The sequence below is a fragment of the Onychostruthus taczanowskii genome, unplaced genomic scaffold (genome assembly GCF_017590055.1).
Source record: "Onychostruthus taczanowskii isolate IOZ18803 unplaced genomic scaffold, ASM1759005v1 scaffold106, whole genome shotgun sequence".
Classification (NCBI taxonomy): Eukaryota; Metazoa; Chordata; class Aves; order Passeriformes; family Passeridae; genus Onychostruthus; species Onychostruthus taczanowskii.
In genome coordinates, this window is record NW_024497186.1 from 125,728 (window position 1) to 138,241 (window position 12,514).

Below are 12,514 nucleotides of genomic sequence, written 5' to 3' on the forward strand. Positions count from 1 at the left end.
CGCCGCCGCCGCCGCAAACTTTCCGCGGGGCCGTGAACCGGCAGGAGGAGGAGGAGGAGGAGGAGGAGGAGGAGGAGGAGGAGGAGGAGGAGGAGGAGGAGGAGGAGGAGGAGGAGGAGGAGGAGAGCGACAAATCCCTGAGGGGGCGACCCCAAAAAAAAACCTAAAAAAGAAAAACTCCCCCAAAAAGCGGCGCTTTTCCCGGCCGGCTGTTCCTCGGTAAAACTTACCGAACTCGGCGCGGGGAAACACCGGGAGGAGAACCGGGAGGGGAAGAACCGGGAGAAAAACCGGGAGCAGAACCAGCACCGGGAGGGGAAGAACCGGGAGAAGAAGAACCGGGGGTAGAAGCGGCACCGGGAAGGAAAGAACCGGGAGCAGAACCAGCACCGGCAGGGAAAGAACCGGGAGGAGAACCGGGAGGGAAAGAACCGGGAGGAGAAGAACCGGGAGCAGAACCAGCACCGGGAGGAGAAGAACCGGGAGCAGAAGCACCGGGGGCAGAAGCAGCACCGGGCAGAGAAGAACCGGGAGGAGGAGAAGCACCGGGAGAAGCCGCACCGGGAGGAGCACCGGGAGGAGCAGCAGCACCGGCAGGCTCCGCTCGATGCGGCGCTGAGCCCCCGCGGCCCCGCGGAGCCATGGCCATGGTGGCCGGCGCTTGGGGCGAACCGAACGGCGGCGGAGCCGGTGGCACCGGAGGCGGCGGCGGCGGCGGCGGAGCGGAGGAGGCGGCGTCCCCCGGCGGCGGCGGCAGCGACGCGGAGCACGGCGAGGAGGAGCGGCCCGGGGCCGGCGCGGACTGCGTGGTGTGCGGGGACAAATCCAGCGGGAAGCACTACGGCGTGTTCACCTGCGAGGGCTGCAAGAGCTTCTTCAAGCGCAGCATCCGCAGGAACCTCAGCTACACCTGCAGGTGACAGCGGGGGACAGCGGGGACAGCGGGGGACAGCGGGGACACCCAGGGACAGCGTGTGACCGCGGGGACAGCGGCACGGACGGGGGGACAGTGCCAGGGGAGCGGGGGGACAGCGGGGACAGCGGGGGGACAGCGGGGGGACAGCGCCAGGGGAGCGAGGGGACAGCGGGGACAGAGTGGGGACACCGCCAGGGGACACCCCGAGGGGAGCGGGGGAACAGCCGGGGGGATCCCGCTTGGGGATGAGTTGGGGTCTCGGCGTGGTGGTGCTGGGGGTGTCCCAGTGCAAACCAGTGGCTCCCAGTACAGCTCGGGGCTCTCCCAGTACAAACCAGTGGCTCCCAGTGCGAATGAGGGGTCCCCAGTACAGCGCTCCCAGTTCAGCCCAGTGGCTCCCAGTTCAGCTGAGGTTTGCCCCCATTCCATCCCAGTTTCCCCCGGTCCATCCCAGTTTCCCCCATTCCATCCCAGTGTCCCCCAGTCCATCCCAGTTTCCCCCGGTCCATCCCAGTTTCCCCCAGTCCATCCCAGTTTCCCCCAGTCCAGCACGGTTTCCCCACCCCCGGCCGCCCCCATTCCCGGTATTCCAGGTCATTCGGCCGCATTCCCGGTCCATCCCGGTCCATTCCCGGTGTTCCCGATGTTTCCGGTCCATCCCCGTGTTCCCGGTCCATCCCGGTCCATCCGGGTCCATCCCGGTGTTCCCGGCGCTCCCGGCATTCCCGCGGTGCCCGTGACTCACCCCGGGCACGGCCGGGATCCAGCGGGAGCCGCGGGAATGCCGGGAGCGCCGGGAACACCGGGATGGACCCGGATGGACCGGGAATGGACCGGGAATGGACCGGAACACGGGGATGGATCGGGAACACCGGGATCCAGCGGGAGCGAGGAGCCTCTGGAATTCCGGGATAATGGGAACACCGGGATCCCCTGGAATCCCGGGATAATGGGAACACCGGGATCCCCTGGAATTCCGGGATAATGGGAACACCGGGATCCCCTGGAATTCTGGGATAATGGGAACACCGGCATCCCCTGGAATTCCGGGAAACTGGGAGCGGGGATCCCCTGGAATTCCGGGATAATGGGAGTGGGGACCCCCTGGAATTCCGGGGTCCCTGAGGAATCCGGGATGGGATCCGCGGAAGCTTCGGAGCTGCCGGAACCTCCAGAATTCCCAGTCCCCAGTCCCAGGCTGCTCCTGGAGGGCGGAATTCCCGAATTTCTGAGGGTCCCCATTCCCTCATCCCGGCTCAGGGAGGGCTCTGGAATTTTTGGGAGAAGGAAAAAGGATCTGGAATCATCCAGGAGCTGTTGGATCCAATCCCAGCTCCAATCCCAGCTGGAATCTACTTCTGATCCTAAAATTATCCCGGATTTTTTGGGGGAAAAGTTCCCCAAAATTAACAATTTTTTTTTCCAGTGCTGGATCCAATCCCAGCTGGAATCTACTTCTGATCCTAAAATTATCCCGGATTTTTTGGGGGAAAAGTTCCCCAAAATTAACAATTTTTTTTTCCAGTGGATAAAACCACCTGGGTAATTCCTTGGAATTTTGGGAAAAGCTTCAAGAAATATCCCAGATTTTTCCCAATGGGTAAAATCACCTGGATGATCCCACCACAGCCTTGGAATTTCGGGAAAAGCTCCCAAAACTCAGCCCAGATTTCTCCCAATCCCAACAGGAATTCCCTCAATCCCTCCCCAGCTCCAGGGGTGGAAAAGGCCGGAATTCCCAGCTGGAAAACCTTCCCAAAAAAAATCCTCCTGGACTCTTCCCAGTAGATAAAACCACCAGGATAATTCCTTGGAATTTCGGGAAAAGCCTTCCAAAATTATCCTAGATTTTTTCCCCAGGATAATTCCTTGGAATTTTGGGAAAAGATCCCAGAATCATCCCGGATTTTTTTTCCCAGTGGATAAAACCACCGGAATAATTCCTTGGAATTTTGGGAAAAACTCCCAAAATTCCTTCCGGATTTTCCCCAAGGGCCGAACCCTCCCCCACCATCCCAAAAATCCCCTCCGGAGATTCCCAATGGGAAAGGCGGCAGCGAGCTGGGAAATTTGGGAAGCTCCGAAAGGCCCGGGCCGTGCTAATGACTTAATTAGGGCGGGTAATTAGCGGGAGCGATAATTAAAGGCACTTTGAATATGCAAATGAGCTCGGGGCCGCTTTGGATTCCCGGAACAAAAGCGGGATCCTGGAGCTTTGTTCCTCTGGAAAAGCCAAAAATTCCCAAGTCACTTCCTGGCTTTTGAAATTAAAAAAAATGGGAAAAAACCCTCTGGAATATCCCAAGATTCCAGCGATTCCCAAGTCACTTCCAGGCTGTTTAAATTAAAAAAAAAGTAGGGAAAAAAACTTCAGGAATCTCACAAATCCCAGTGCTGTCAGCTCTTCCCTATCCCTTTCCACTGGGAAAAATTCCAGGATAATTTTGGGATCTTTTCCCAAAATTCCAAGGCTGTGGTGGGATCATCCAGGTGATTTTGTCCTTTGGGAAAAATCTGGGATATTTCTGGGGAGCTTTTCCCGAAATTCCAAGGAATTACCCAGGTGGTTTTATCTACCGGGAAAAATCCAGGATAATTTTGGGGAGCTTTTCCCAAAATTCCAAGGCATGATCCTGAGAAAAAATCTGGGATAATTTGGGGATCTTTTCCCAAAATTCCACAAAATTACCCAGGTGGTTTTATCCACTGGGGAAAAAAAAAATCCAGGATAATTTTGGGATCTTTTCCTGCTGCTCCCAACCCTTGGAGGCTCTCCTGGGTGTTTTCATCCACTGGAAAAAAAAAAAAATTGGGATAATTCCCATTTTTTCCCAGTTCTCCGAGCCCTTCCCGGCTGTTTTCCGGGAATTCAGGCCTGGATGAAGTCGTCAGAGCCGCTCCTGATCCTGCTTTTCATCGGGATCACGTTCCCGGCCACGCTGGGAATGTTGGGGATGAATTAATTCCGTGTTGGGATTCCGGAAAGATCCGTGGCGGGATTCCCGCGGCTCCGGCCTGGAATTCATCCCAAATTCCCTTTTCCCGCCCCCAATTCCAGCTGGGAAGGGATTTCCCGCTCTGGGATCGGCCTGGGAATGGGATTGGGGGGGTTTGGAGGGGGAGATTCCGTGGGGGAATGGGAGGCAGGAGCCTTTTCCAGGGATTTTGGGAATTTTGGGATGAATCCATGGCCAGGACCCCTTTTGCAGGGATTTTGGACCCCTTTTCCAACATTTTGGGAATTTTGGGATGAATGCATGAGCCAGGACCCCTTTTCTGGGATTTTGGGATGAATCCATGGGCCAGGACCCCTTTTCCAGGGATTTTGGGAATCTGAGGAAATTTGGGATGAGTCCATGGGCCAGGACCCCTTTTGCAGGCTCTGAGGAATTTTGGGAATTCTCTCCCTTATCCCAAAATCCCGTGGGATTTGGGGCCAGCGCTGCCTGAGGCGTTTCAGGCCCAGCCCCGCAGGAAATTCCTGGAATTCCTTGGAATTCCTGGAGCCGCTTCCATGGGACCACCAACAATTAAATCCCAAAGATTTCCCAGAGGGGGCGGGGATGGGGCTGAAAATCCAGTGGGATTTTTTTGGGATCAGGATGAAAACCCAGTGGGATTTTTTGGGATCAGGATGAAAATCCAGTAGGATCCATGTAGGATCAGGATGAAGATCCGTGTGGGATCAGGATAAAAATCCAGTGGGATTTTTTGGGATCGGGATGCAAATCCAATGGGATTTTTTGGGATCACCGTGAAAAAAAACCCACCAGCAACAACCATTCCTAGAAAATCCCATAAAAATTAGGGGGAATGGGCTCTTGGATTCCCAGAGTGGATCTGGGGGGGGCTGAAATTCCCAGGAATTCCGGCTGATCCCGAAAATTCCCACAGATCCAACCGGGACTGCCAGATCGACCAACACCACCGGAACCAGTGCCAGTACTGCCGCCTCAAGAAGTGCTTCCGAGTGGGAATGAGGAAGGAAGGTAGGGAAAAAATTCCCAAGGAATCCCAGGAATCCCGGGAATCCCGGGTTTTGGGGGGGGGGGGAATTCCCTTTTTTGGGGGGATTTTTATGGATTTTTGGTGGATCCGTGTGGGATCGGGATAAAAATCTGGTGGGATTTTCTGGGATCAGCGTGAAAATCCAGGAGGATCCATGAGGGATCAGGATGAAGATCCAGTGGGATTTTTTGGGATCAGGATGAAAATCCAGAAGGTTTCTTTGGTATTGGGATGAAGATCCAGTGGGATCCGTGTGGGATCGGGATGAAAATCCGATTGGATATTTTGGGATCGGGATGAAAATCCGTTGGGTTTTTTGGGATCAGGATGAAAACCCAGTAGGATCCATGTAGGATCAGGATAAAAATCCAATTGGATATTTTGGGATTGGGATGAAGATCCAGTAGGATTCATGGGATTAGGATGAAAATCCACTGTGATTTTTTGGGATCAGGATGCAAATCCGATTGGATTTTTCGGGATCGGGATGAAAACCCAGTAGGATCTGTGTAGGATCAGGATGAAGATCCAGTAAGATCAATGTGGGATAAAAATCCAATGGGACTTTTCGGAATCGGGGTGAAAATATGTTGGGATTTTTTTGGATCACGATGAAGACTCAGTAGGATTCTTTGAGATTGGGATGAAAATCCGATGGGGTTTTTTGGGATCGGGATGCAAATCCGATGGGATTTTTTGGATCAGGATGCAAACCCAGTAGGATCAGGATGAAGATCCAGCAAGATCAGTGTGAGATAAAAATCTGATGGGACTTTTTGGGATGGGGATGAAAATCCGTTGGGATTTTTTGGATCAGGATGAAGATCCAGTGTGATCAGTGTGAGATAAAAATCTGATGGGACTTTTTGGGATGGGGATGAAAACCCAGTAGGATTCTTTGAGATTGGGATGAAAATCCGATGGGGTTTTTTGGGATCGGGATGCAAATCCGATGGGATTTTTTCACGTAGAATCAGGATGAAGATCCAGTAAGATCAGTGTGGGATAAAAATCCGATGGGACTTTTTGGGATCGGGATGCAAATCCGTTGGGATTTTTTGGATGAGGATGAAGACCCAGTAGGATCCATGTAGGATCAGGATGAAGATCCAGTAAGATCAGTGTGGGATAAAAATCCGATGGGACTTTTTGGGATCGGGATGCAAATCCGTTGGGATTTTTTGGATGAGGATGAAGACCCAGTAGGATCCATGTAGGATCAGGATAAAAATCCAATTGGATATTTTGGGATTGGGATGAAGATCCAGTAGGATTCATGGGATTAGGATGAAAATCCACTGTGATTTTTTGGGATCAGGATGCAAATCCGATGGGATTTTTTGGATCAGGATGAAGATCCAGTAAGATCAGTGTGGGATAAAAATCCGATGGGACTTTTTGGGATGGGGATGAAAAATGGGATTTTTTGGATCAGGACGCAAACCCAGTAGGATCCACGTAGAATCAGGATGAAGATCCAGTAAGATCAGTGTGGGATGAAAATCCGATGGGACTTTTTGGGATGGGGATGCAAATCCATTGGGATTTTTTGGATCAGGATGAAAATCGTGCAAGATCAATGTGGCATAAAAATCCAATGGGACTTTTTGGGATGGGGATGAAAAATGGGATTTTTTGGATCAGGACGCAAACCCAGTAGGATCAGGATGAAGATCCAGTGTGATCAGTGTGGGATAAAAATCCGATGGGACTTTTTGGGATGGGGATGAAAAATGGGATTTTTTGGATCAGGACGCAAACCCAGTAGGACTTTCTTGACCTCACCCTGCCCCTCCTGCCCCTCCAGCCGTCCAGCGGGGCCGAATCCCCCCGAGCCACTCCAGCAGCAGCCCCAACCCCCTCCCGGCCGGCGACTTCTTCAACGGGCAGCCGGTGTCGGAGCTGATCTCGCAGCTGCTGCGCGCCGAGCCCTACCCGGCGGCGCGCTACGGCTCGCAGTACGCGCAGCAGCAGCAGCCGCCGGGCAGCGTCATGGGCATCGACAACATCTGCGAGCTGGCCGCCCGCCTGCTCTTCAGCACGGTGGAGTGGGCGCGCAACATCCCCTTCTTCCCGGAGCTGCCCGTGTCCGACCAGGTGGCCCTGCTGCGGCTGAGCTGGAGCGAGCTCTTCGTGCTGAACGCGGCGCAGTCGGCGCTGCCGCTGCACATGGCGCCGCTGCTGGCGGCCGCCGGCTTCCACGCCTCGCCCATGTCGGCCGAGAGGGTGGTGGCCTTCATGGATCAGATCCGGGTCTTCCAGGAGCAGGTGGAGAAGCTCAACCGGCTGCAGGTGGACTCGGCCGAGTACAGCTGCCTCAAGGCCATCGCGCTCTTCACGCCCGGTGAGGGGTGGGAGGGATTGGGGTGGGGATTCCTCGGGGTTTTTGGGGTTGGGGATGGATAGGGAGAGGTTGTTCCAAGGGTTTTTGGGGTTGGAGTTGGGTGGGAGGGATTGGGGTGGGGTTTCCTCAGGGTTTTTGGGGTTGGGGTCGGGTGGGAGGGATTGGGGTGGGGATTCCTCGGGGTTTTTGGGGTTGGGGATGGATAGGGAGAGGTTGTTCCAAGGGTTTTTGGGGTTGGAGTTGGGTGGGAGGGATTGGGGTGGGGTTTCCTCAGGGTTTTTGGGGTTGGGGTCGGGTGGGAGGGATTGGGGTGGGGTTTCCTGAGGGTTTGGGGGGTTAGGGATGGGTAGGGAGAGGTTGTTCCAGGTTTTTCTGAGGGTTTAGGGACTTGGGATTTTGAGAGATTCCCAATAGATTTGGGGATATTCCCAATTGAATTGGGGATGTTCCCTTGGGGATATTCCCAATGGATTGTGGGAGATTGGATTTTGGGATGTTCCCAATGGATTTGGGGATGTTCCCTGTAAATTTTAGGATGTTCCAAATAGATTTGGGGATATTGGATTTTGGGATATTCGCAATGGATTTTGGTATATTCCAAATGGATTTTGGGAGATTGGATTTTGGGATCTTCCAAATAGATTTGGGGATATTCCTGATGGATTTTGGGGATACTGGATTTGGGGTCATTCCCTTGTGGACATTCCCAATGGATCTGGGGATATTCCCAATGGATTTGGGGATACTGGATTTGGGGTTATTCCCTTGGGGACATTCCCAGTGGATCTGGGGATACTCCCAATGGATTTGGGGATATTCCCAATGGATTTTGGGGATACTGGATTTGGGGTTATTCCCTTGGGGACATTCCCAATGGATTTGGGGGATATTCCCAATGGATTTTGGGCTATTCACATTGGATTTTGGGATATTCCAAATGGATTTGAGGACATTCTCAATGGATTTTGGGGATACTGGATTTGGGGTTATTCCCTTGGGGACTTCCCAATGGATTTTGGGATTCTCCCAATGGATTTTGGCCTATACCCATTGGATTTTGGGATATTCCAAATAGATTTGAGGACATTCCCAATGGATTTTGGGGATACTGGATTTGGGGTTATTCCCTTGGGGACATTCCCAATGGATTTGAGGACATTCCCAATGGATTTTGGGGATACTGGATTTGGGGTTATTCCCTTGGGGACTTCCCAATGGATTTTGGGATACTCCCAATGGATTTTGGGCTATTCCCAATGGATTTGGGGGATATTCCCAATGGATTTGGGGCTGTTGGATTTTGGGACACTCCCAACGGATGCCGGCCGTTCCCTTTTGCAGACGCCTGCGGGCTGTCGGACCCGGCGCACGTGGAGACGCTGCAGGAGAAGGCGCAGGTGGCGCTGACGGAATACGAGCGCTCGCAGTTCCCGTCGCAGCCGCAGCGCTTCGGGCGGCTCCTGCTGCGGCTGCCCGCGCTGCGCGCCGTGCCCGCCGCCCTCATCTCGCAGCTCTTCTTCATGCGCCTGGTGGGCAAAACGCCCATCGAGACCCTGATCCGCGACATGCTGCTGTCCGGCAGCACCTTCAACTGGCCCTACGGCGCCGGGCAGTAGGGACGGACGGACGGACGGATGGACGGACGGTGGGATGGACGGATGGATGGACGGATGGATGGATGGATCGATGGATTGATGGCGGGATGGGCCGGAGAACAGGACGGGCCGGACAATGGGACGGGCCGGACAATGGGACGGGCTGGACAGCGGGACGGACAGACAGCAGGATGGATGGACAGCAGGACGGGCCGGAGAACAGGACGGGCCGGACAATGGGACGGGCCGGACAATGGGACGGGCTGGACAGCGGGACGGACAGACAGCAGGATGGATGGACAGCAGGACGGGCCGGAGAACAGGACGGGCCGGACAATGGGACGGGCCGGACAATGGGACGGGCTGGACAGCGGGACGGACAGACAGCAGGATGGATGGACAGCAGGACGGGCCGGAGAACAGGACGGGCCGGACAATGGGACGGGCCGGACAATGGGACGGGCTGGACAGCGGGACGGACAGACAGCAGGATGGATGGACAGCAGGACGGGCCGGAGAACAGGACGGGCCGGACAATGGGACGGGCCGGACAATGGGACGGGCTGGACAGCGGGACGGACAGACAGCAGGATGGATGGACAGCAGGACGGGCCGGAGAACAGGACGGGCCGGACAATGGGACGGGCCGGACAATGGGACGGGCTGGACAGCGGGACGGACAGACAGCAGGATGGATGGACAGCAGGACGGGCCGGAGAACAGGACGGGCCGGACAATGGGACGGGCCGGACAATGGGACGGGCTGGACAGCGGGACGGACAGACAGCAGGATGGATGGACAGCAGGACGGGCCGGAGAACAGGACGGGCCGGACAATGGGACGGGCCGGACAATGGGACGCAGGATGGATGGACAGCAGGAGGGGGCGGAGAACAGGACGGGCCGGAGAACAGGACGGGCCGGACAATGGGACAGGCTGGACAACAGGATGGGCCAGATAATAGGGACAGGCTGGACAGTGGGACAGGCCGGACAGCGGGACGGACAGACAACAGGACAGGCTGGACAACGGGACAGACGGACAGCAGGACGGGCCAGAGAATGGGACAGGCTGGACAGCGGAATGGACAGACAGCGGGATGGATGGATGGACAGTGGGACAGGCCGGAGAACAGGACGGGCCAGACAATAGGATGGGCCCGAAAATGAGATGGGCCAGACAACGGGACAGGCTGGACAATGGGACAGGCTGGACAGCGGGACGGGCCAGAGAACGGGACAGACGGACAGTGGGACGGGCAAGACAATGGGATGGGCTGGACAGCAGGACAGGATGGACAATGGGATGGGTCTGAAAATGGGATGGGCTGGACAACAGGATGGGCCAGATAATAGGGACAGGCTGGACAATGGGACAGGCCGGACAGTGGGACCAACAGACAACAGGACAGGCTGGACAACAGGACGGACAGACAGCAGGACAGGCTGGAGAACGGGATGGACTGGACAACAGGACAGGCTGGACAGTGGGACAGACAGACAGTGGGATAGGCTGGACAGCGGGACATGCTGGAAAACGGGACAGGCTGGACAGCAGGACAGACAGACAGTAGGATGGGCTGGACAACGAGACAGACGGACAAGGGGACAGACGCTCCCCGGGAAGGGGATTGGGATTCTCAGCAATGCCGGCGGCTCCCGATCCCGCCGGAATGGGGACACGCCCTCATGGGTTGTGCCTCAAGAGTTCTGGGGTTGGCACCAAAGGTTTTGGGGTCCTGGCATTGTCACAGGAATTTTTGGAGTCCCGGCATTGTCCCCAAAAGTTTTGGAAGAGGTCCCAGTGTTGTCGCAAAAAGTTTTGGGGTCCTGGTGTTGCTCCAAAATGTTTTGGGGTCCTGGTGTTGTCCCCAGAAGAGGTCCCAATGTTGTCCTCAAATTGTCCCTGAAAGTTTTGGGGTCCTGATGTTTTCCCCAAAAGTTCTGGAGTCCTGGCGTTGTCACCAAAGGTTTTGGGGTCCTGGTGTTGTCCCCAGAAGAGGTCCCAATGTTGTCCTCAAAAGTTTTGGGGTCCCAGTGTTGTCCCAGAAGTTTTGGGGTCCTGGTGTTGTCCCCAAAAGAGGTCCCAATGTTGTCCCCAAAAGAGGTCCCAATATTGTCCTCAAATTGTCCCTGAAAGTTTTGGGGTCCTGATGTTTTCCCCAAAAGTTTTGGGGTCCTGGCGTTGTCACCAAAGGTTTTGGGGTCCTGAGGTTGTCCCCAGGGTGTCCCCAAAGATGGAGGGGACACACAAGGGACACAGACCCCCCCCCGGGACTGTCCCCCCCGGCTGGCACCAGGATGAGCCAGGATTTGGGATTTCAGGATTTGGGATTTTGGGATTCCGGGACCTATTGGATTTGGAATATGGGGACATGGGGGACATCAGGGACACTGGGGACACTGGGGACATGGGGCCATCGGGGATATTGGGGACATCAGGGGGACATCACTGGGGACATGGGGCCATCAGGGATATTGGGGACACTGGGGATATTGGGGACACTGGGGCCATCAGGGGGGACATGGGGCCATTGGGGATATTGGGGACATTGGGGATATTAGGGACATCAGGGGGGACGTCACTGGGGACATGGGGCCATCAGGGATATTGGGGACACTGGGGCCATCAGGGGGGACATGGGGCCATTGGGGATATTGGGGACATTGGGGATATTAGGGACATCAGGGGGGACGTCACTGGGGACATGGGGCCATCAGGGATATTGGGGGTATTGGGACATTGGGGACATGAGGGACATTGGGGAAATCGGGGATATTGGGGACACTGGGGGATATTGGATATGGGATATGGGGACATGGGATATGGGGACATGGGCGACTTTGGGGACATTGGGAACACTGGGGACATTGGGGGTGTTGAGACACTGGGGACGTGGGGACATTGGGGATGTTGGATTTGGGATATGGGGACATTGGGGACACTGGGGACATTGGGGACATGGGGGACATTGGGGACACTGGGACATTGGATTTGGGATATGGGGACATTGGGGATATTGGGACATTGGGGACACTGGGGACTTTGGGGACACGGGGGACATTGAGGATATTGGATATGGTATATGGGGTCATTGTGGGATATGGGGACACTGGGGACAATGGGGACACTGGGGATGTTGGGGATATTGGGGACGTTGGGGACATTGGGACATTGGAGACACTGTAGACATTGGGATATGGGGACACTGGGGACACGGGGGTGATTGGGACACTGGGGACATTGGGGACACTGGGGACATTGGGGACACTGGGATATGGGGACACTGGCTATGGGATATGGGGACACGGGGACACTGGGGACACGGGGGCTATGGGGACACTGGGACATGGGGACACTGGCTATGGGATATGGGGTCCCGGGGACACTGGGGACACGGGGGATATTGGGACATTGGGGACACTGGGGACACGGGGGCTATGGGGACACTGGGACACGGGGACACTGGCTATGGGACATGGGGACCCGGGGACACTGGGGACACGTGGCGATCCGCGCTGTCCCCGAGCGTCACCTGTGCCACTGCTGGCGGTCACGCTCGTCGCCGGACTCGGGGGCCGAGGTGGGGTCGGTGTCACCGGCGGAGCCCTCGCGCTCGGGCTGGCGCCGGCCCCGGCGGCCGCGGCGGT

General features: G+C 55.8%; 2 protein-coding genes across 2 annotated transcripts in view; one reads left to right on the forward strand and one right to left on the reverse strand.

Annotated features, from left to right (window-relative positions):
* The first annotated feature begins 492 nt into the window (after positions 1 to 492).
* NR2F6 (nuclear receptor subfamily 2 group F member 6) lies at positions 493 to 8,969 on the forward strand. Its single transcript, XM_041417209.1, has 4 exons — positions 493 to 916; positions 4,811 to 4,905; positions 6,732 to 7,268; positions 8,610 to 8,969. The coding sequence occupies exons 1-4, from the start codon at positions 642 to 644 to the stop codon at positions 8,882 to 8,884; spliced, it is 1,182 nt and encodes a 393-aa protein (XP_041273143.1). The 5' UTR covers positions 493 to 641; the 3' UTR covers positions 8,885 to 8,969.
* A 2,476-nt stretch (positions 8,970 to 11,445) lies between these two features.
* The window catches only part of LOC121341438 (occludin-like), a 10,171-nt gene continuing 9,102 nt past the window's right edge, over positions 11,446 to 12,514 (reverse strand). The window contains exon 5 of the mRNA XM_041414924.1: positions 11,446 to 11,563. Within this exon, the coding sequence (XP_041270858.1) occupies positions 11,446 to 11,563 (118 nt within the window). The remainder of the gene's footprint in view (positions 11,564 to 12,514) is intronic.

What these genes read in the sequence shown, in the direction of transcription:
- NR2F6 (XM_041417209.1), top strand. Translation starts at nt 642, where the DNA reads ATGGCCATGGTGGCCGGCGCTTGGGGCGAACCGAACGGCGGCGGAGCC. An exon ending in AGTGGGAATGAGGAAGGAAG is followed by an intron (nt 4,906 to 6,731) that starts GTAGGGAAAAAA and finishes CTGCCCCTCCAG; the next exon opens with CCGTCCAGCGGGGCCGAATC. An exon ending in CATCGCGCTCTTCACGCCCG is followed by an intron (nt 7,269 to 8,609) that starts GTGAGGGGTGGG and finishes TCCCTTTTGCAG; the next exon opens with ACGCCTGCGGGCTGTCGGAC.